The following is a 25,498-nucleotide window of genomic DNA, read 5'->3' on the forward strand; positions in this document are numbered from 1 at the left end:
ATGTATGTGTAAATAATATGGTGATTGTTGCTAGGATGGAGTGAGGAAATTAGATTTTAATACAATATGTATACTATACTAGAATTAGCAAGGATGGCCTGATTAAATAGAATAAATTAACAAATTAAATGGAAAGATTAGAGGTTGAAAGATGTATTATTATGCATTCTTAAACAATGTTGTAATTATCATTAGAATGATACATTGAAATATTGAATAATTAAATAATGAAGGTTTATATCTGAATACAAATAGGAGTATTAATACTAAGAATGTGCAAGCTTAATTAATGTAACAAATATTATTGATATTAGTATTGTTACTTATATCAAAATGAATGATACCCAGATGCCACACTGTTCATGTATTGATGTTGATATATACATAAAAATAAAATAAAAAACATATTAAAAAAAACAATTTGGGTCCTCATTTTACCAATCTTGGAAGGATGGAAGGCTGAGTTAACCTTGATCTGGTCTATGGGTAGAATTAGCCTCCAATACCGTACTTTAACTACTGTGCCACTTAGGGTTCCTTGATATATAGTAATACCATCGTACACTTAAGAAGGTGCCACACAAAATTTTGCTAGTTGTCACATTTATTTATTTATTATATTTATTTATTTATTTATAACTTTGGTGTCTTCGTTTCTAAGCAAATTGTTTGCCAAAAAATCATGAGCAATAATTTAACATCTGAATTTTGGGTGTTATCATAAAGTTACAGCCCCTGAAAGAGGCAATACAGAAAGCCATAGGCTAATATTTCTACAACACCTGTCCCATAGGGACAAGGCCTTTCACTGGGATGAGTGTTCTTATTTCTCTCTCAGGAAATTTCTCCCTCAGGAACTGCTGCTAAATATTAAAAGCATCCAATGGCAAACTGTCTGTAGTACGTCAGGGCAGTGAACTGTTTGAGATGTTATAATCAAATCATAGCCATTGGACTTGCAGAGATTCTAAGTTGACCTTCTTGTATATTTGTATTAATTTCAGTGTTTTAATGTCTTCCTTGGTTGGTCATAACCTTATTCCCAAAAAGCATCTTGGGAGAAAGGCTGCTTTGCAGGTCATTTCCTTGATCCAAAACAGTAACTGTATTTATTGTTACTTGCAGATCCAAGTGAAGTTTATCTGGCAAGATTATTAATGACCTAATATTCTGGTTCTGGTTTTTGGCATCTTTGGCATAGAACTAGTAACCATTAAGTTTCATAGCTGATTAAAAAGACTGCAAGCCACAAAAGCTATCATAGTAATAAATGTTCTAATATGTGAGATGTGACAAGATTCTATTGTTTTATTTGTAACAGATTAAGGTATTCTTTGCAAATGCCTAGAATCAGGCCAACATAGTTTAACTGCCCTCTTGTCTTTTCCTTTGTGTCTTAACAACTACTGATGTCTGTACAACCGGAACTAGTGGCAGGTCATTTGATGGCTGAGCCCAAGTCCCTGTAATCATCTTTTCAGGAAAGCTTTTTCACTTCCTTGCTTCCAGCTCCTTCAGTTTGGTAAAGACCTTCATTTTTAAGAGGGCCTTACTTGATGAACCTGCTGTGGTTCTTATCAAACTTTGCTAATTTAAAGATTTGTATTGCCCCTGAAACATTATTCTCCTGTGTTATTGTTTTATATTTTACATTGTTTTACATTGCTGAATTTTATATTATACATTTTCATATTCCTACCTTCACTGAGTCATCATTTGCTTAGAATTATGATGGACAGGCAAGATCCAAAAGTATCCCAAGAGTTGTCTATGGAGATTCTCAGTCATCCAGGTCATGGTTGTCCCAAAGGTGCTTTTTCAAGAGGCAACATAGGAGAACAAACACATCAGGACTAGACTCAGCAGTCCATCTACATTTAAAAGACACAGGCCACTCTTTTGAAGACAACAAAGTCCATATTTTAGACAGAGAGGATTGCTGGTTTGAAAGAGGGGTTAAAGAGGTCATCTATGTCAGAATTGAACAGATGAAGCCCTCTCTCAACAGAATGGGAGGGATACGATATCTTCTATCTCCAATCTACAACACAGTCTTTTCAACAGTTCCAAGAAGGCTCCACAACAATTTGCACCACTAAGGTGACCCTGATGACGCAGATAAACCTCCAGGTAACCTTAACAACCTGCTAAAAGAATGCAAATGACCAGCTGTCTGCAAGGACCATAAATCTTCCATTCCCCACCATCCAGTCATTGTTGAAGAAGCTTCTTGGATGAGAAGTGAAACGTCTTCAAAGAAAAAACAGAAAGTTCTGTTGCCTCTTGAAAAAGCACCTTTAGGATTCCCAAGAGTTGGGAGAATTTGTTGAGCCCCAAGAAAAAGCTTTTGGTTCCCATTCATTAAGGTAATCTTCAGTCATGCTTCTCAGCCAGTGACTTGGCCAGTGACTGGATACATTAATTTCCTAAAGACCAGCACGGTTCAGATTTTATCATTCATCATTAGTTCCATGAAAAAGTTAAAGATCTTTTGTGCTACTTCTTCACTTTTCCTCTGAAACCAGGAAAAATCCTATAAACCTTCATGATAATAATAGTATATCCATTTGAAGAAGCATTACCTGTTGAATAGTCAATGCTACTGACTAAAGGAGTCATTTCCCTGAGATACTGAAAAGTGCATGAGCCAGAACAATTTGCTGGAATGTCATTCACTGTAACTACAACCTGGATTGACAGAAAATAGTATTAATGAAATAATGAATAAAACAACTGAGACCCACTGAACAGTTCAGAATATTAAGAATAATCAAAACCCAAACAACGACAATATTCATTGATTTTAAAACTTGTAATACAAGTAAACAGTTTTGACTGTGAACAGTGGTGGGTTTCAATTTTTTTTACTACCGGTTCTGTGGGTATGGCTTGGTGGGTGTGGCAGGGGAAAGATACTGTAAAATCTCCATTCCCACCCTACTCTAGGGGAAGGATACTGCAAAATCCCCATTTCCTCCTGATCAGCTGGGATTTGGGAGGCAGAGAATAGATGGGGGTGGGGCCAGTCAGAATTTTTACTACCGGTTCTCCGAACTACTCAAAATTTCCCTACTGGTTCTCCAGAACTGGTCAGAACCTGCTGAAACCCACCTCTGACTGTGAACTAAAAATTAATATTTTAATGAAGAAAGAAAGTTCAACATAGAAAAACAACCACAAGCAAAATCTAGTACAGAATTCCAAACTGATGTAGGAAAGGAAGATTTTGACAAGATTAGGAGGTGGCCAGTCTGAAATGAATGAGCCAGTCAAATGTTTTCAAGGGCCTTCTGAGTCTTCTGAATATGTCACAAGCCCATCGGCCTTCTTTCAATTTAGCAGCCCTCACAGGCTTGTTTTAACTTGTAAACATTTCAAACCAGGGCTTGCATTAAACAGGTTCTAGGATTGTAGCCGTTTCTGTTACAAGCTTTATTATATGCAAACTCACCTAGATTGGGACTAGACTATAAAGGGAAGAAGAGTATAATTCACAGAAGTTTCCCCTCACCTGATAGACCCTTGAGTAAACAGAAGACAGGAGGCAATCTGGGTCAAATCTATAACATTTGGGCTAAAGATCAAGTCTTTCATGTCCACTTTTTTCCTCTTTTTTCCTCTTTTTGTGTGTGTTGGGGATTAGCAACCTTTATCTTACCTCTAGAGAGTTAGAAAAATCTAACTTGAACTGGAATGAAGAGAAACTAATTTTGGCTAGCCTCTTAGTAGATACACCAATATTCTTTTAAGATTTCATTAGCACCCAACACTACCATGTTTCAATAAGCCATGTAAATAATCAGGTAATTTCCTTTCCAATAGAGCAGGGCTGTCAAAATCCTGGGCCATGGGCTGGATGCATCACACGCTGGCCACACCCAAGCCTGGTTTAGCAAAGGGGAAAGAAGTCCCAATATGTCACGTGACACCACCGTGACAGTGTGAGTTTGAAACCCCTGCAATAGAGGGCCAAATGGTTTCTGTTAATTACCACCAACAATTTAAGGACATACATAGCCCTTTCTTGACCTAACTAGTTTCTCCAAGTTTAGGTGAGATTTTGTTGACTTTCTCTCAAAATTAATTAACTTTGAAATTCAATTGGATCCAAAAGAAAAGAATCCAGATGGAGAAAACATAAAATTCAAATACTGAGGTAAACTAACCACAGCATTGCTATAATAACTATTTTTAAAATAGACGGATCACAAATTACCTCAGTGTCAGTAAAAAGAAAATGAAAATGTTTGATCTATTCAGTTATGCCAATAAACAGGTCTTGCCTATGACTTTCTAAATCAATCTTTCGCCTCATTGGAGCGCTTTCCAGCAGATGGCAATTGCTCAGATTTCTGGCATTTGACTTCACATCATCTGAAGAGGACCCAGTTGAGATAGTGTTCTACAGATAAATAACCACTGGAGAGTAGCATAATAATCAAACTTTTATTTAAATAGATGTACTCTCATTGTTTAGTATCTATTTTGTTCCTGCTTGTAATTCACATGGATTACTTCAGGAGGAATAAAAAGATAAAAATGTAAACATCATTATCTTCCTCACGCATTTGGGACTTGTGGGAATTTGTAATTGACGAACGTGGGAATCTGTCATTTGCTGTCTCTTTTTCTTCATTCCATTCAAGTGACTGGAGTGAAATGAAGATCCTTTCCTTTCATCCCATATTCTTATAATGAAACAGGCAGGAAAAGTTTTTTTAATCCTTCCTACATACATATAAATATAAATTGATTTCAAGAAGACATTTCAATTTCATACCTGTGTAAAATTATTGGGGGTAGCAAGCATATCTCCAAATATGGGATCAATGAAAATTCCACCATCAAATACTACATAGCTTATTATTGCTGGATTAAGACCAGTGAGGTTTTCATCAGAGACCTTGGAAGAAAGAAGTAAATAAAATTCCTTCATATTTTCTTATTTCAGTAACATGAGAGTGTTTATAATTTCTTAGAATGTTTATTTTTAATGTTTTAATGTTTATAATTTCTTTTCATACAAGAATCTCCTGATGTCTGATTCTGGCTATTTGTCATTGCAGACTAAATTACTAATAATTAATTTAGTGGTATAAGCACATGGCACCTATGTGTTAATTCCTTACCTTTTCATTGGATATTGTATCTGGGAGATTTTTTTTTATTCTTTCACAATAAATTCAATCACTTCTCCCCCAAACGCCAAAATACCAGGAAAGTATATAAAAAATACCAGGAAAGAAGAGTAGTGCATAGTAAATAATTTTTCCTTTTAAATTTCCTCTCCTATCACAGGACAAACCATGTCCCTCATTGTTGCCAAGATACTATGGTCATATTCATGAAGATGCCAGGTGTCAAATTGAACTAGAGGCAGTCTTTAATTTGATTTTCCAAGCCTACCTACTTTGTGATTCCTCACAACTATCTCCAAATCTAGCTACATAGTTGTTGTCTTCTCCTTAAAATATATATATATATATATATATATATATATATATATATATATATATATATATATATATATATATATATATATATATATATATGTTTTCTGAGGTTTTCGCGGGTGTTTGTATGTAGATCTTTGGTTATTCGGGTTTTCTCCCGCGTAAAATTGGAAGTGTCTTGGCGACGTTTCGACGAAGTCTCATTCATCATCTTCAGGCTTCAGCTTCGTGCTTCTGGGAGCAATGTGTGACTGCAGCTGTTTCTTCCTTTTTAACTGCTAGTGGGGGTTTGAACTGATTGGGTGGGAGCTTGGCTGTGCTCTGATTGGATGGGGGTTTTTTGGTGCTCTGATTGGATGGGAGTTTGTCCTCTTTGGGTGGGGGCTTGGTTGTGCTCAGATTAGTCTGAGCTGCAGGGGGATTTGAGCTGGTGAGCTTCACAGCTGTTGTCCGGCTTCGTGTTCGCCGTCGTGCCACATCTTCACAGTGGGTGTCAGTCTGCTGCATGTATGGATTGGAGGGGTTTGAAATGGCCAATGTTGCAGCTGCGGTCTGGCTTCTGGTCCTTAATCGTGCTTCATGATCAGTGTGGGTTTGGGTCTGCTTTCTGGGTGGATGTGTGGTGGTGACGTCCTGTGTGGACCTCGTGAGTGTGGGTCTGGTGTCATTCCTCGTGTTAGGAATGTCACACATTGCTCCCAGAAGCACGAAGCTGAAGCCTGAAGATGACGAATGAGACTTCGTCGAAACGTCGCCAAGACACTTCCAATTTTACGCGGGAGAAAACCCGAATAACCAAAGATATATATATATATATATATATATATATATATATATATATATATATATTTGGATATAGTGGTAATTCCACAACTGCTACTATCTTTAGTACTTAATTTAAAAACAATACTTTACCAGACAAAATCAAAGGTGACCTCATATCAAATTCAGTTCTTAGTGACTTCATAGACACAAACATGCAGTAGTATGGCTATGTTTGCCATTGAGATTTTGATATCCCAGCCTAGTTTATAGATCTAGAATGCCATGGGAGTCTCCTATCCAAGTACTACCCAGACTTGACCCTTAGTTTCTGACATTAGATGCTGCCACCTGCTGAGACAATGTTGTAGAATTTACTGTATATACAGTAAATTTATTTAACATCTCTTATGCCATATCAATCTATTCCAATCAAGTGCCCTTCATTTACACTGGCACTGCAATTACCAGAATTCCCAGGTTTGGGAGCTACTATGTTGGGAGTGAGAGGCATCACTATACATCATTCCAAAATATAAAATGTTGCTAGTGTTAATAATGCAAACACTTAATTACTATCATATCTCATACATTAGAGTATATTGCACTATATATGGAAAACAATTATCTGCAACAAATACCCAAACAGATTCCATTACAGATGAAAATATCACAATTATATGTCCATAGGCTTCTTTTTGACCTACTAGGTAGTTTTTCTTATGGTTAAATTCTGCAAGACTGAAGAAAAATTCATTGAAGATTAATATATCTTACAATGTGAATTTCCCCGTGACAAAAACAATTCCTGGAGTTTTGTGAATACATTCATGAAAATTTACTTTTTGTAGAAGAGAGAATGGCTGAGCCAGGAGTCATCATCAAATGAGGAATAAGTCTGGAATTCTTATGTGGGCACAAGAAGGCAAAGTGCAACACACACACACACCGAATGTCCTGTTCAATCTTATCTAGTCTTATTCATGTCCAAACTGCCAATCTGAAAAGATTCCTGTATATAGACTTGAGCAACAAACTAGCTAATTGAATTCTTCTACATGTGAATCTGGTTGTTCATGCCTGAAATTTATTACTTGTTATTAAAAAATCCTGATTGCTGTTCTTTACAAAAAGGAAGGAGGGAGGGAGGGAGAGAAGGAGGAAAGATGTGGACATATGCATTATCCAACCTATCTATTAATAACAAGGCACAAAACCTGATGGAATTACTTAACTGAATATAACCTGATTTTTATTTTGTATATACATAACTGAATATAACCTGATTTTTACTTTGTATTTTATATTTTAATTGCTGTGAGCTTGGATACGGTATCTAGATGTAAAGTGGGCAACAATTTAGTATAATGGTTAAGGTTAAGGGTAAGACTAGATTTGGGAATATAGTTCAATTCCACTTTTAGCCATATAAGCTCATTGGATGATTTGTAGATTCTTAGCTCTGGTTTTGTTTTGTTTTTTAAATGACAATGTTGTACCATCACACAATATGCTATACTCCTTTTGAACATTGATGTGATGTCAAAATGCAGGTACAAGAGAAGCAGAAGTTCTATCATGACACTGTATCACTGCTTCCACTAAACTAAATGGTTTGATACCAGCTCATCTGTGAATACCTCTGAGTCAGTTATATCTCAACCTATATAGATTGATCAATGTGAAGATAAGATGAAAGAGTTATAAGCATCACCATGAGCTCCTGAAAAAAAAGGTTGGATGTATATCTAATGAATAAATATCATAACAACAGATGGGGAAATGATCTTCAAAAAATTAGAGGACACATCAAATTTAGTACAGATACAGTATATCCATGTTTCAATATCATCATGTTTTTTCTTAAAAACTGGAACTCTGTTGGATGTAGTGCGGTGGTCTTTCAATTCATTTCCTTATATGCCTACCAAAAAGATGTTCCTATCAAGCAGAGAGGTCCGAGTTAAATAGTCTGGGAAAGAGTTGCATCAAATAACTGAATGACTCAATAGGCTTTGGCTGTGGGATCAAAACTCAAAGTATGTTGGAGCTCATTGGGGAATTCCAGATAAAATTGAAAGGACTAAGAACAATGACAAATAAACCAACCAGGGAAGCAAGAAAGAGTCAGGGCTAAACTGCATCTATGAGAAGAAATTGTGAATTAGCAAATGTTAACATAAAACATTCTGAATAAAATTGGTTAAACAACTGGTCTTACCCTGATGAAATTGGGCAAATCACCAATCATTGAAGTCCAGCTCAGTGTCCATATACTTTGATAAGAGTTGCGTGAAATCTTAGATACAAAAAAGTCACTGGCATTTATATACTGAGCTGTAAAATTATCACTGCAATTTTGCAGAAGGCTGTGGAGGTGATTGGCAGAGATGGACACTGGGTTACCTGGAAGAAAATGGAAAAATAATAAAATAAGTAAAGATGCAGATTAAAATCTGGTTTTAATCTCCAGACTGAAGAGTAATTCCTAATATGATGCAAATGATGTGACATTTGTACAGTATTTTGGGTTATTTGCACAAAGAAATGATGTATGTGATATGTGCTATCATCATGATCAATTCTAATTATCATGACCAATTGTAAATTTCAAGGAGTAATCATGGCCCCTTACCACATGCATTGGCAAAATGTTAATGGCAAGCCTAGATTCAAAGTTTTGGTTTTGTCTGGCTTAACATGCTGAATATAATTAAAACTAATCTAAACTAATCTAATACTGCAGACTCTATAGTTTGCTTTTCAAAAACAGCAGTAAATTCCTTAGCAAGGTTGTGATTCACTGTCAAATGTTGATAATAAGTTTTCTCAGGGCCTTGGCAGTAAGAAAAATTGAGTTTAGTGAATTTTCAGTTGGCCAATCTTACCTTAAATCATACCCACACTAGCTGGTTGCCCCATCAGAAGTATAGGCTAGGCCAGGGGTGAAATCTAAAAATTTTCCCTACCAGTTCTGTGGGCGTGGCTTAATTGGTGGGCATGGCTTGGTGGTCAGATGACTGGGTGGGCGTGGCCAATAACAATAAATAATAAAAATAATAAACAAAGTATACAAAACAATAAGAGGTACCAAAAACCAACTTTCACACTTTACACACACACAACACAACACAACACAATTGACTCACACACAATGTAAAAGCAGCTGCGCTTCACCCAAAATGGCCCCTGCAACATGCAGGAACCTCACACTTTCACACTTTACACACACACAACACAACTGACTCACTCACACACACACACACACACACACACACACAAAATGCCACATACAGCCTTGTGAGATTTTGTGTGTTTGTGTAGTTAGAGTGAAGAAAAACTGCTTTTAAAAGTAAAAAAAAACCCTCTGCTGATGGTGCGGCTCAGCAGAGGCAGGGGGCGGGGCCAGGGATTTTTGCTACCGGTTCTCCGAACCACCAGCCGCCATCGCTACCAGATCGGGCAAGCCGGTCCAAACCGGGAGCATTTCACCCCTGGGCTAGGCCCGTGGTGGTGAACCTATGACACACATGCCACAGGTGGCACACGGAGCCATATCTGTGGGCATGCAAGCATTGCCCTAGCTCAGCTCCAGCATGCATGTGCACGCCTGTCAGTTGATTTTCAGGCCTTCTGGGCCAACTGGAAGTCAGAAAACAGGCTGTTTCTGGCCTCCTGAGGGGAAGGCCATTTTCACCCTCCCCAGGTGCCAAGAAAGACTCTAGAGCCTGGGGAGGGGGCAAAAAACGGGCCTACCGGGCCCACTTATTCCCTTCTCTCCCTCAGTCTAACTCCTTAGCATCAGAGCATTTTTCAGGTGGGGAGGGGAAGTAAAATGTCTAAACTCCCAGCCTGCAGGCCGGATGAGTCACGCGCTGGCCACACTCATGCCCAAGTGGCAGTTGGAACGGAGTTCTTTCCAGGTGGGGAGGGGGAGTAGAACGTCTAACTCCTTAGCATCAGAGTGTATTAATAATAATACAGAAAATACTAATGATCTGATGATGATCATTTCAAAAAATCCTTTCTTAGCGAGCACCTAAAAGCCAAGAGGAACATACCTGCCAAATTTCAAGTTCATAGGTTTTATGGTTCTGGAGATTTCGTGATGATGCATGAGTGGTAATTCGCTTTTATATATATAGATACAACATAGTTTATAATATAAAATCACATAATAATGTTAAAGGTTTACAATCTTGTGAGTCTGCATTATCAGCTGTCCAGGGCTGCATGTGGTCTATGGGCTGGACATGGCTGCTTTAGAATAATCGCTGTGTGTTTTGATCATAGCTTTAATATCTGGAATTTATCAAGGGATCAAGAATTTTGAGCTTTTTGTGCATGAAAAGAAGCCAAAATAACTCCTATACCATTTAAGAGGTAAATCTACATCGGACTTATAGCATATATATTTTATTTTTAAACATTCTTGACATACAGATTTTCTTGAAATGGACTTCTTAACTTTTATCTAATTAAAATTTCCAGACCTTTTTTTCTTTTTTTATTCTATAATTTGTCCACTGTGATTATTATTTCACACCATCTTTTTATTAATTTTTGCATGGCATCAGATCTGACAGTTGCATTATTTTTGCCTTTTCTTATATTATCATTATTTTGCCTTTTCTTATATTATCAATGTGGGACGCGGTGGCTCAGGGGCTAGGACGTTGAGCTTGTTGATTGAAAGGTCGGCAGCTCAGCGGTTCGAATCCCTAGTGCTTCCGTGTAATAGGGTGAGCTCCCATTACTTGTCCCAGCTTCTGCCAACCTAGCAGTTTCGAAAGCATGTAAAAATGCAAGTAGAAAAAATAGGGACCACCTTTGGTGGGAAGGTAACAGTGTTCCATGCGCCTTTGGTGTTGAGTCATGTCAGCCACATGACCACGGAGACTCTTCAGACAGCACTGGCTCTTCGGCTTTGAAACGGAGATGAGCACTGCCCACTAGAGTCGGCAACAACTAGCACGTATGTGCGAGGGGAAACTTTACCTTTTAGATTATCATTATTTGTTTAATTAAAAAAAGTATACTGATGCATTTAAATAATACATATGATTACAGAAAAGCAGCCATTGATAGATTTCATCCATTATTTGTGTCCTAATTTTCAGGATGGATGGTATACCTTGGCTAATCCTTTATTTTGTGGAAGAGGATGCCAATTCTTAAGTTTACCTGGAATCACCATGTCAGGCAGATGGATTTGAAAAGTTCCTCCAAGAGGTGGGCTTGCACCTTGTATTCTTTGGACTGTCAGATTGATTCCTGTCTCATTCATAGACATCAACAATTGTTCAGTCCCTTCGGGTCCCTCCAAAGGCACACCTCCGCTACATGAATAAATAAATAAATAAACAAACAAAAGCAAGTTTTGCAATACCATTCCTGCCTCAGAATGGAGCTACTTCAAGGGCAGCTCTAGAATATTTATTTATAGGTGTCCCTTTCCAACCAGAAATCAGCAGGAAACCCATAAACAAATAATAATAATAACAGAATTGGAAAGGTCATCTAGTCCAGGGGTCTCCAACCTTGATCCCTTTAAGACTTGTGGACTTCAACTCCCAGAGTTCCTCAGCCAGCTTTGTGGATTTCAACTCCCAGAGTTCCTCAGCCAGCTTTGCTGGCTGAGGGACTCTGGAAGTTGAAGTCCACAAGACTTAAAGGGACCAAGGTTGGAGACCCCTGATCTAGTTCAAACCACACAGGACATCTATACTAGGGATTCGAACCGCCGACCTTTCTGATCAACAAACTCAGTGTCTTAGCCACTGAGCCACCTAGCCAGGATAGGCTAAACATGACACAAGGTAATACTACTGTTGCTTTTTTTCCTCGTGTTTCCCAGTAACTGACATTGGGAGACATGGTGCCTCTAATCCTCGACTATGTGTAGAGGAAAACCTCTGGAATGGCAGAAGCATTTGTTACAAAAACAACCAGAAGTCTTTTATTAAGCACTTTGAATAAAATAAAAAAAACTGAGAAAAATTGAATAAAGATTCTTAAATAAATAATAGATGTTATTACACATAACTCAAACTTAATTTGCTTTCCATACCTATTGTGAAAAAATAATTTTCAAACCTCATTCCAAAAAAAGATTACAAATCTAACATAAAGTTTCATTAATATAATTAATATGCAATTAGAAATACATCATAAAAAAATAAATTAGAAAATACTTATATTCCTACTAACACAGGAAAATACCAGTGATTAAATACAAAAGCCTACAAAAGTATAAAAGTCAATAAGCAAATTATCTATTAATTATTCTTAATTCTTCACATTTACAAAAAAATAATAATAATTAAAAGTTTCAATTCATCCATAGGATCCATCAATCAGCTGTGAAAACCTCAGCAACCACTAGATGGCAGTAGGAAAAGACATAAGATAGTGGTAGTCAACCTGGTTCCTACCGCCCACTAGTGGGCGTTCCAGCTTTCATGGTGGGCGGTAGGGGTTTTGTCCGATACTGAAGCACTTTCCTTTTTAAAAAATTTTCATAGCATTATTTAAAAACATTTTCATTAGGTTTTCATAAAATTCCCTGTGACAATTTAAATTTCGGAAAATATACTATTTGTATCGCCCACACATAAGTTTAGTTCACGTTACGTAAGTGAAACTAAATGGCACTATAGTGCCACCGCAAACAAAAGAGCCTCGTCTCAGAATAGCTCGTGCATCTCCCCCCACACCACCCAGCTGTAACAGACAAGCAGAGCTGGTAGCCGGCGCCCCCCCCCAACCCAATTCACAATGCGCGAGACGCATGCACAGACGACGATACACGGTGCATTATTGTGGAATTGGTGGGCTGTTAGAAAATTTTTCTAGTAACAGAGATACTAACAGAGATAAGTGGGCGGTAGGTATAAAAAGGTTGACTACCCCTGACATAAGACATCGAAATTCAAAGCTTTTACAGAAGCATGCTTCAAAGTTTAGATTTTGGGAGACCATTTAAGAGTGCATGACAAGTGCTGATTTAAGATATAATGTGGATAGTTACACTTCTAAGGAGACTTCTAGGAATACAAAAACCTAATTTATCGGCTGTGTTCAGTTACACATTTCCCATAGGTCAATTTCCTTAGAACCCTGGATATACTTATAAACTAAGATATGGGAAAACTTCGTCCAACATGATTAATTAGTTTCCGTGCCAGTATAAACAAAATGTCTCCCACATATAGGCTGAACATCATCCAGTTATTCTGTGAAACTCTTGTGGAGATTACTAGCCTTATTTTCTAAACCTACATTCATTTTCAAAACTAATCCAGTGTCAAAATTAATACATAAATCTCAGAGTTTTTCAAATCTAAAGTATCCCTTTTAAAAATTCAGTCCATACATTTTATTAATAGTAGAAAATTAAGCTAACACTGTGGTCTTGGTTATTAAATAAGTATCTGTTTGTTTTGAATGACTTTCTAAGATTGTTTTAATCTAGTATTTAAATTTAAACTGCATGCAAGATTTCTGCTAGAGCTGATTTGGGGAAAAAAATAAAGGTTCAAGTTTTTCTCTCTCCCACACACTTATGCAAGTTTCAATATTTCTTCTTAATATTGTATATTGAAAACTCTTAAAAATATCACCGGCTATGGCAAACCTCCTTCCCAGGCTGAAGGTAATCAACAACTGGCAGATGACCTGAATGAGTTTTACTGCAGGTTTGAAAGGAAACTACAGCCACCTATCTCCACAACCCCCATCTCAGACACACCAACAACAGCCAAGCCTCCTACAACTGACCCCATTTCATTGGGTTCACAACCCCTAGTGATCACAGAAAAGGAAGTGCAGGACCTATTTCACAGACAAAAGCCAGGAAAAGCTCCAGGCCCAGACAAGATAACTCCTTCTTGCTTAAAAGTCTGTGCTGACCAATTGGCCCCCATCTTCACCCATATTTTCAATAAATCACTAGAGATGTGCTATGTTCCTTCTTGCTTCAAACGCTCTACCATCATCCCAGTGCCGAAGAAGCCCACCATCAAGGAACTGAATGACTACAGACCAGTTGCTCTAACATCTGTAGTCATGAAAACCTTTGAAAGGCTAGTGCTTTCCTACCTGAAAACCATCACGAATCCGCTCTTAGACCCCTTGCAATTTGCATACCGAGCAAATAGATCAACAGATGATGCTGTTAATATGGCTCTGCACTACATCCTACAACATCTTGAGTCTCCAAAGACCTATGCAAGGGTCCTTTTGTAGACTTTAGTTCAGCATTCAATACCATCATTCCAGACATTCTTCTAACTAAGCTAAACCAGCTACAGGTACCGGAACAGACTTGTAAGTGGATCACAAGCTTCCTAACAAACAGGAAGCAGCAGGTGAAGCTAAGCAAGATCACATCAAATACCTGTACAATTAGCACAGGGGCCCCCCAAGGCTGTGTGCTCTCCCACTTCTCTTCTCTCTGTATACCAATGACTGCATCTCCAATGATCCATTTGTTAAGCTACTGAAGTTCGCAGATGACACAACAGTGATTGGTCTCATTCGAGACAATGACGAATCCGCATATAGACGAGAGGTCGAACGACTAGCCTTGTGGTGCAACCAAAACAATCTGGAACTGAACACACTCAAAACCGTAGAAATGGTGGTAGACTTTAGGAAAAACCCTTCCATACTTCCACCTCTCACAATACTTGACAACACAGTATCAACAGTAGAAACCTTCAAATTTCTGGGTTATATCATATCGCAAGATCTCAAATGGACAGCTAACATCAAAACATCATTAAAAAGGACAACAAAGAATGTTCTTTCTGCGCCAACTCAGTAAGCTCAAACTGCCCAAGGAGCTGCTGATCCAATTCTACAGAGGAATTATTGAGTCTGTCATTTGCACCTCTATAACTGTCTGGTTCGGTTCTGCAACCCAACAAGAAAAACACAGACTTCAGTGGATAATTAGAACTGCAGAAAAAATAATTGCTACCAACTTGCCTTCCATTGAGGACCTGTATACTGCACGAATCAAGAAGAGGGCCGTGAAAATATTTGCAGATCCCTCGCATCCTGGACATAAACTGTTTCAACTCCTACCCTCAAAACGACGCTATAGAGCACTGCACACCAGAACAACTAGACACAAGAACAGTTTTTTCCCGAAGGCCATCACTCTGCTAAACAAATAATTCCCTCAACACTGTCAGACTATTTACTGAATCTGCACTACTATTAATCGTTTCATAGTTCCCATCACCAATCTCTTTCCACTTATGACTGTATGACTATAACTTGTTGCTGGCAATCCTTATGATTTATATTGATATATTGATCATCAATTGTGTTGTAAATGTTGTACCTTGATGAACGTATCTTTTCTTTTATGTACACTGAGAGCATATGCACCAAGACAAATTCCTTGTGTGTCCAATCACACTTGGCCAATAAAATTCTATTCTATTCTATTCTATTCTATACCAAATTATCCCTCCCTACCCACTAACCAATTTAATTCCATCCAACCAATAGCTAATGAAAAATCTTTGCATGTATCCTTATTTCTATTAGAACTTTCCTGCCTGGGCTGCATCAATCTAAATAAGTTTCAACTATCTCTTGGCTGCAATCAAGGGACTGCCTAGATATTTTTCAATCCATATGGGATGCTATTTAAAGCCTTTCATAGACATGCAATTCACTTAAGTGCCATTCTTTATATGCATCTAATCACAGCACAAACATGCCCCAGCAATCTCCATTTTCAGCTCTTTTTAAAACATTGCTTTAACCTGATCCCAGATTATCCCCAAGGTAGCCTTAAATCATTCTTGGCTGTTACAGTGTTAGGGTTTTCCCTGTTATTCCAACACACTTTATACTAACGTACCAATTTACCATCTATCAAAACTTGCCTCTTCTTCCCAATTCCAGCCTAATGAACAAGAGTAAATTGATTAATGTCTTTCTACCAGCTAATATAATGGGGGGAACAAATCCAGGGGACTTCACCAATCACTTTCTTTAACTTGTCCTGCAGACAGAAAATAAGGATCCAATCATTTTGTGTCATCTTTCCTGTGGCAGGATAAGGATCAGCTGAGGGAATAGTAAAAATAACGCTGGAACATCTTTCTGAAGAGGAGCATGGAAACTGAATTTAGGAAAAGTCCTAACTGGGTTTCTTCACTTGTTCAGGAAGGAAGGAAGGAAGGAAGGAAGGAAGGAAGGAAGGAAGGAAGGAAGGAAGGAAGGAAGGAAGGAAGGAAGGAAGGAAGGAAGGAAGGAAGGAAGGAAGGAAGGAAATCGAAGCATAAATATGTATGAACCTTTATTCTTACCTGAGTGAGAGAAGAGGGAGGTTCTTGTGATAATTTGCTACAAAAAAAGATACATTAAATACAGGTGGGATGCCAGCAACCAAGACAGATTCTATGAGGTTCCCATGTGGGCGAGCTGACCAGGGTTCCTTCTGAAAAACTGGAAAGAAAATAGTTTTGGGATAATACTGCTATAAAAGACAAGTCTTACCACTTTCCAAACTCAATATGCATATAGTATATATTCTTAAAATAAAAGTAATTGCATTGTAATTGATATCAAAACTTGTCTCTACTACTAAAATAAAAATCTCTCTAGGAATTTCAACTTGCTCCTTGAAAGTTTCACTAAGTTAAGGGAAATGCTCAGATAAATAAGGCTTTATTGCCAATATGAACTAGCCCTAGAAACAACAAAGAACAGAGTCTGCAGAATCTAAGAATTTGCTTATGTATATGTATGTGTAGCCCTAAATTTAAATCCTTGGTTTCCTAGGTAATCCGTGTCTCAGATTGGGATATTGATTTTATTTATTTTATTTATTTATAATTACATTTCTATACCGCACCATCTCCCGGAGGACTCAGGGCAGTTTACAGCCAATGTTAAAATACCCACACCAATACAATATAAATATAATAGATAACAATATTTAAAAATAATTAAGAACAAATATTTACTGGCCGAATCACTAAAACGGTCAAAGATCAATTAAAACCCATTAAAATTTAGCTAAAATATGTCTTAGGCTAGTCCCGCTCGGTGAAATAATAAAGTCTTCAGTTCACGTTTGAAGGCCCGGAGGTCGGGGAGTTGGCGTAACCCCGGAGGTAGCTCGTTCCATAGGGCTGGTGCCGCTACAGAGAAGGCCCTCCCCATGGGGGCCGCCAACCTACATTGTTTGGTCGACGGCACCCTGAGGAGGCCCGCTCTGTGGGAGCACACATGTCGTTGGGAGGCAATCGGTGGCAGAAGGCGGTCTCGCAAATACCCTGGTCCTAAGCCATGGAGCGCTTTAAAGGTGGTAACCAGCACCTTGAATTGCACCCGGAAGGCTACCGGCAGCCAGTGCAGGTTGCGCAGGATGGGTGTTATATGGGAGCAATGCGTTGCCCCCTCTATCACCCGCGCGGCCACATTCTGGACTAGCTGGAGCCTCCTGGTGCTCTTCAAGGGGAGCCCCATGTAGAGAGCATTGCAATAGTCCAGGCGGGAAGTGACGAGGGCATGAGTGACCGTGCGTAAGGAGACCCGATCAAGGAAGGGGCGCAACTGGCGAATCAGGTGAACCTGATAAAATGTTCCCCTGGCGACGGCCGTCAAGTGTTCTTCTAAAGACAGCCGATGTCCAGGAGAACGCCTAAGTTGCGCACTCTTCCCCTGGGGGTCAGTACTTCCCCCCCAACAGTCAGCAATGGCGTAAGCTGACTGTACCAGGACGCCAGAACCCACAGCCACTCAGTCTTGGAGGGGTTGAGCTGGAGCCTGTTCCTCCCCATCCAGACCCACACGGCCTCAAGACACCGGCCCATCACCTCGATGGCTTCATTGGGGTGGTTCGGGGTGGAAATGTACAGCTGCGTATCATCAGCGTACAGATGATAATCCACCCCGAAACCACGGATAACCTCGCCCAGCGGCTTCATGTAGATGTTGAACAGGAGAGGTGAGAGAACAGACCCCTGAGGCACCCCACAAGTGAGGTGCCTCGGGCTCGATCTCTGCCCCCCTGCCAACACCGTCAGAGAGATAGGAGGAGAACCACCGATAAACGGTGCCTCCCACCCCCAGTCCCTCCAACCGCCGCAGCCGGATACCATGGTCGATGGTATCAAAAGCCGCTGAGAGTTCTAACAGGACCAGGACAGAGGAACATCCCCTGTCCCGAGCCCTCCAGAGGTCATCCACCAACGCGACCAAAGCCGTCTCGGTGCTGTACCCGGGTCTGAAACCGGACTGGAATGGGTCCAGATAGACAGTTTCCTCCAGGTATTGAGGAAGCTGATATGCCACCACACACTCAACAACCTTCGCCAAGAAGCGAAGGTTGGAGACTGGACGGTAGTTCGCTAATACAGCTGGGTCCAGGGAGGGCTTCTTGAGGAGGGGCCTCACCACCGCCTCTTTCAAGGTGGTGGGGAAAATGCCCCCCAACAAGGAAGCGTTGGTAACTCCCAGGAGCCAGCCTCATGTAACCTCCCGTGTGGCCAGTACCATCCAGGAGGGACACGGGTCCAATAAACATGTGGTGGGGTTCAGCCTACCCAACAACCTGTCCATGTCGTCGGGAGTCACAGGATCGAACTCAGCCCAGATAGTACTCTCAAGACTCGTCCCCGCCAACCCACCCGGATCTATCCAATCAGTGTCCAGTCCGTCCCAAATCTGAGTGATTTTATCAGACAGATATTGTACAAAATCCTCAGCACGCCCCTGTAAGGGGTCCTCCCGAGCCTCCTGCACAAGCAGGGAGCGGGTCACCCTAAACAGGGTGGCTGGGCGATTATCTGCCGATGCGATGAGAGCGGAAAAATAATTATGTTTCGTCGCTCTGATCGCCACTAGGTAGGTCTGAATATGCGACCTCGCTAGTGTTTGGTCAGGTTCGGAGCGACTGGACCTCCAAGCACTCTCTAGGCGTCTTTTCTGGCACTTCATCTCTCTCAGCTCCTCGTTATACCAAGGAGCTGGTCGAGTTCGTCGCCGGGTCAGAGGCCGCAAAGGCACGACGTGGTCTAAAGCCCCAGCCGCCGCCTCTTCCCAGGCGGCGACCAGTTCCTCAGCCAAGCCATGGGCTAATTTCCTCGGAAACGGCCCAAGCTCTGTCAGAAACCTCTCCGGGTCCATCAGGCGCCTGGGACGGAACCATCGAACCGGTTCCATCTCCCTACGGTGCGGTGCAGTGGTTCAAAAGTCTAGCTGAAGGAGCAAATGATCTGACCATGACAAGGGTTTAAATAGTAACTCCCCTAACTCCAGATCATTTAGCCACTGTCCCGAGATGAAAATCAAGTCCAGTGTGTTACCCCCAGTGTGGGTGGGACTGTTAACTAACTGGGTCAGTTCCAAGGCCATCATGGAAGCCATGAACTCCCGAGCTGCCGTTTATGATATCTGTATAAGGTTTATGAACCAACTTTGCTTGTTCCAGCTCTTTGCTTCCTTACCATCTTTCCAGATTATCTTTCCAGATTATCTTTCCCACTAATTGGATCCAGAATCTACAACTGAAATGTTTCCCAAATGTTCAATAATTATCAATAACTGTAATTCTATCAAACATTTATTTCTTGATTAAAAATATTGTTTTCACCCCTCGAAATTCATTCATATTTTACTCTTATATTTATCAAAAGCAAAGAAAAGGAAAAAAAGCAAAACATCAGATTACCAAATACATCTTGATCTGAAACAATGATCTCATCAATGAAAAACCAGGCATGTGTCTCTGTTGCAGCAGCAGGAGTTTCTACATCAACCTGGTGCACAAACACTGAATAATTTTTGGGAAGATCATTAAGGAATTCAGAACTATACAGACAGTCTCTCCAAAGGTTGATGCATATGAATTTCCAGCTGAAAGAGAAATATATTTTTGCATTCATCACCTCAATTTATATTAGATATCTACTTAAAAGGAAATTTACAACTTTGAATGACAGGACTATTTTTATAACTGCCAGGAAAGCAGAAATAAATATATATTATCTATATGCCCCCCACCCCAAAAGATTACAGATCTTTAGAAATACCAGTATCACACTTTACATAGTATTCAGAAAATGCAAATAGACATCAGTCCTGCATATTTGATTCCATGTTCAGATTTTACTATGGGCAACATCTTAAAAGGAGTACACTTGACTTTGATAATTCCCAATCAAGTTGGGAATATTCCTGTGAATTTCCTAAACCAGTTTTCAAATTGTGTTCTGTGGCACCATACATTTCCACGAGAATTTGATGGGGTCCATAAGAGACTAAGGCCAAGCAAGCAAACAAACACAAGTTCACTCAAAGGCAAGCCAATGATCAGAACTCTGCCTCTTGATCAGAATTCTGGAATTGTTTTTCTTTCTTTTTAACAGGTTCTATGACCTGAAAAAGTTTGAAACCCCTTGCCCTACAGCATGACTCGGCCAAATCAAAGTCTCATACCCAAGTCATAACCTAGAGCTTTATGGTTAGGTCTCTATTCTTGAACATAAGAGCAGTTTTCTAGATATAGCTGAAATGTAATTCTCAGCTACTTGAGCCAGCATAGTCAAATGAGGGAAGGGTACTTAGACCTGTATCCCAGAAATATCTGGAAATCATAAATGCTCTGTGACTTGTGAGATAGTCAGATTAATAGAGTTGGAAGGGACCTTGTAGGTCATCTAGTCCAACCCCCCTCCCCCCAAGCAGAAGACCCTACACCATTTCTGACAATGTCAATTGGAAGAATTCTGACATTTCTCTCCATTTCTTTCTTAGATTATCCATCTTCCTCCATAAAAGGGTGGGACAACTGACAACCACAGCCCAAGACTGTCAGCCTGCTTAAACCTGAACTTCACCTACCGCTTCACACATCGAAAGAAGTGGTTTTGATCCCCATTCGTTAAGTACTTGTCCCATTGCCTATATGTCAGAAGCATACATATTGCAGTTAATTATATTAAAAAGAAAAGGACTGTGCATAAAATGAATGTTTATAGATATAGACCTTTCTGGACTGGATTTCAGATTCCATTGGCAAGTCACATGTTTCTTCACAGTATCTAGAAAGGTATTGGAATAAGACACTGCAATGTAGAGTGTATTGCTCATGTAGCCTTTGTATGCAAAGCACAACTGTAAAGAAGGGAAAGAACAAAATTCCCCCTTAAATGATTTGTTTCCAATATGGCTGCCAATAATACAGAACAACACATTTCCATACTCACGTTTCTTTTGAACAACGTACTATCCTAAAACATCTGCCTCACATACACAAGTGTATTACACTTGCCCACCTTGTGTCCCTTACCATGCTTGCACAGATTAAGTTAGCCTTGAGGCCAAATGAGATTTCCTGTTCCTGGTATCGATTGTGCCTATCACCAAAGTCATCCTGTTGATCCAATATTTAGCCCTTTCCCTGCTTGAAATTTCTTGGAAAAACATTACTCACATGTGTGTATATAGTGACATCATAAGGAGAGATTGATTGAGATGTTTTGATAAGACTTTTTGGCCTGAAATTGCTGAATCTTCCACAAAAGGGTTCTGTCCAGCTGACAAGGACTCCACCGTTGACTGGATTCTCAGTATCTATGGCAAATGTGGGAAAAGTAAGGAAAAATTATATGCAAAGTAAGTCCTAGACAAACCTGAGTGCAAGTCTAATTTTAATAACCCAGTGCTATGAGTGGCAGTCTCCGTTCTGCAAAAGAGCATTAATGCCAAAATTCAGTTGCAGCATGTAAAGACTGGCACATAACAAATTTAGTGAAAGAGGGTTCAAGTTAAGCGTATAAATTAGAATATTATCCATAATATGTGATACACATTATGTAACCCAAGTGTAGGATGCATATCTAGGTGATAAATAGGAAACCACATGCTGGTTTTGCAGCATTCAAGACCACAAGAAAAACGGAGAGAAGAGATATTGTGCAAAAAGTAAGCTAACCTATGTAGCCACATTGCACTCAATCTACTCTAATTATAGTCTTTTGTGACCAATTTTTATAGATCTTTTTTTTTTTTTGTAAACTACCCTCAAAGAGATATCACATTTTATTCACTTTAAATAAATGAAATAAACAAATAAAATACCCTTTCAGTCAATAATATAATGTATTCTTCCTTTATTTCATTTCTGAACAAAATTTTATGTGTGTGTGCACATGCACACACATGCCTGAGATCACACTTTCAGTTTTTGGAGAAGGTCTGCAGATCCTTATCTTTTTTTACAATAGCTAATTTTTTTTCCTGAAATAAAGTCTTTCAAACTGAAAATGACAAGCTTACTTTGCTCAAATCTTGCTTGCAAAAAAATATTAGCAGATGATAGCTCTATTTCACATTTTACTGCAAGAAGTTCCTCCAGTTCATGCTGCATCTGAAAAATAAAATTATTTTGAGTTTTTTTAAAAAAAGTGCAGAGTTCCAAAACCAACCAGGACCCAAATTTAAGAAATTTGGCTGTCTAAAGCAAAACAATTAATGCTTTCCCTCAGTAAAAGTCTAGTTGCATTGTACCAAAAATAAGAGAAATTATTCTGATACCTGAAACAGGTTTTATACATACTGTATGTACAAAGATATGTGCACAGTTTTTAATAACATTAATATTTTTGAAATCATTTACAGTGATCAAGAGTATTTACTAATTTAGTTTGAATTATCACTCCATGTCAGAATTTAGTCGTTGAGTACATGACATTTCAAATCCACTTCTCAAGATAGAAGCTGTGGTTCCTTACTCCTTAAATGTCATGCTTCTGGGGTTCCTCAACTAACCATAAAATATCTTTATAGATTTTACACCCATTTATCACTATGATCAACTTTTATATTTGGATATTTTCCTAATTTTTCCTAATGTGTGATCTCTGCTTATAATGTTCAATAATAGTTTTAGATGTTGAAGCTACTGTTGTACTGCTACCATCCCAATTCTACAGATTGTAATTATTAATAATTATTTTATATCCAGGAGTCTGTACTTGATCAGCAGTAACATTTGTTGACATGGGATTACTGGTCACATTGTCCCAAGCAAGACTGAACCATCCTCTGCCAGACAATATCAGCATCTATAAAGCAAAAATATTAAGGGTAGCTTACAAAGTATATTTATTTCTTCTGAATAAAAATGAAAACAGTACTTTTTAACAACTTGGGATCCTTCGTTCTGTCCTTAACCACAAATTCAACCACAGGTTGAATTTGATAACCTTGAGTCCCAGTTTAATGTATTGTTTCAAAGCAGAGAAATTTCTGCAAATAGTTTCATTTAGGGAGGAGGGAATTAAGGAACTCATGAAATCATCCTGCAAAATGTTTGAGAATCTCTGAATTTGTTGTTTACTATTTTCTAATAATCCTAGCACCAAAACATCCATAAAATTATTGTAAACTGCTGTCATCTGCCTCTAGACAAGATGGGTGGCATATAAATTTGATAAATAAATAAATAATAAACAAAACCTTTTCTCTGTTTGGTCAGCTAACCATAAGTTTGGCTGCCTTGCATCCCTTTGCAGGGATAAAAGGGAACAGCCTATTTCCCAAGTGCTAAGAATGATCCAACATTCAGCTGATAATAAATTTATTAATGGGGGAAGAAATGAACATGGCTCAGACTGACCAGTAGTCACATGTAGAACACATGGGCAGAATACAAGCAGAAAAAAAGATGAAGTCTGGTAGTACCTATGCTATGGTGGAAGCTGTAATGGCCTAAAGTTTACGTATAAATAAACTGAGATGGTCAAGATGATATAAGCCTTTTTAATTCCATTTGTGAAAATCTGATATCTAAATTTGATTTAACATTATAATTACAAAAAAGGATCTTGACTTTTTTTTAAAAAAAGTTTTAATAAAACAGAATAAAGAAAATATAAACAGAAAAAAGAAAATGACAACACAAACACACAGACACACCCAACCACATGTTATAGCAATCGTTCACACAATCTATGACTTTTATGCAACTCGTTGAAACAGTGGGACAATTCAACAATTTCAACTAGAAAATAAAATTCAAGTAACAACATGAATTCATTGTTTTATCAATTCAATTGACAACTGTTATAGGGAAAACTGTGCAGAAGAAGCAAAAATTTCAAATTCAGATTATATTCTGGAATTTACCTGTATCTCTGGAAGCTGGATAGCACTGGCTTGTATTCTGTATCTCTCTCTGCGATAAGTACTAACTACCTCAGGGTTCAGCCAGGTATTGTGCAACTGAAACCCCATGCTCATTCCATTGTTTGGGGCTATCCCATGATGCACAGCTTCCAAATAGTATATTGTACCAGCAATTAGCTCATATTTCTCTGATTTGGGCTTCCTAGGATGAAACCAATCTTCTTCCCAAAATGCTGACCAATCAGTAGTGCCAGTAGGAATTGATACAACTTCCACCTGTTGACCAAAAAAAATGAGAACAGTAAAATGGCTCAGGAATTCTGAGAGTTGAAGTCCACAAGTCATAAAGAATATTTGATTCAAAAAGCAAGGGAAAATAAAATGAATTTTTCCAAATTATAGATCCAAGTGTCAAGCCTGAAAGCAAGAACATACATTAAGTTTGAAGGACAGATTTCATTATTTATTACCTCTAATACAAGAATCTATTCAACTAATGCAGGTAAAGGTAAATATATGCTAGATAACTGTCAACAGAATTCATAGGGGAGTACGGGGTTGATTATTGTGAAAATGCAATCACTCCAATCTGAAGGCATATTTAATCCTGCCTTCCAGCTCAGCTTCTTCTCCTACATTTGGTGATAGTAACAAGACAATCTATTGTATATAATCAGGGAGCAAACTCCACACTCACTAGCACTGATGATGTTGGGTAATGAAATGGGTAAGGGGCGTGCATAAGCGCACAAACGTGCCTACCGTTCCTGTCCTATTGTTTTTCTTTTCTTCTTCCTATATATGTTTATATGTGTATATATTATATAATCTTTTTGTATGATGTTGTGACAAAATAAATAAATAAAATAAATAGATAAATGGATTACAATAAAATTGAAGCTGGTCAGTAGCTACTATTTGCTTCATATCCGAAGTAGCAATTTCAAACATTTCTACTTTTCCTGATTGACTATCATAGATTTTGGTTTTGGAAACTCCACACTGAGTGCTTTTCCTACCACCTTTCATAAGAGGTGCCAAAAAGACTGGTGGCAAGGTTTTGGCATGTTTAGGAGCCATCATGCTTCTGAAGAAACATTCTTAAATTGAATAAATCAAAT

At 38.8% G+C, this 25,498-nt stretch overlaps 1 protein-coding gene across 1 annotated transcript in view; it reads right to left on the minus strand.

Moving 5' to 3' along the window:
- The window catches only part of PKHD1 (PKHD1 ciliary IPT domain containing fibrocystin/polyductin), a 292,871-nt gene that overhangs the window by 249,683 nt on the left and 17,690 nt on the right, over positions 1 to 25,498 (minus strand). Inside the window, 11 exon segments of the mRNA XM_058181645.1 lie at positions 2,583 to 2,688; positions 4,781 to 4,903; positions 8,437 to 8,621; positions 11,400 to 11,554; positions 16,547 to 16,685; positions 19,918 to 20,102; positions 21,235 to 21,362; positions 21,682 to 21,821; positions 22,527 to 22,617; positions 23,225 to 23,314; positions 24,378 to 24,653. Coding sequence (XP_058037628.1) covers positions 2,583 to 2,688; positions 4,781 to 4,903; positions 8,437 to 8,621; positions 11,400 to 11,554; positions 16,547 to 16,685; positions 19,918 to 20,102; positions 21,235 to 21,362; positions 21,682 to 21,821; positions 22,527 to 22,617; positions 23,225 to 23,314; positions 24,378 to 24,653 — 1,618 coding nt within the window.

Source organism: Ahaetulla prasina, chromosome 1 (assembly GCF_028640845.1).
Source record: "Ahaetulla prasina isolate Xishuangbanna chromosome 1, ASM2864084v1, whole genome shotgun sequence".
NCBI lineage: Eukaryota > Metazoa > Chordata > Lepidosauria > Squamata > Colubridae > Ahaetulla > Ahaetulla prasina.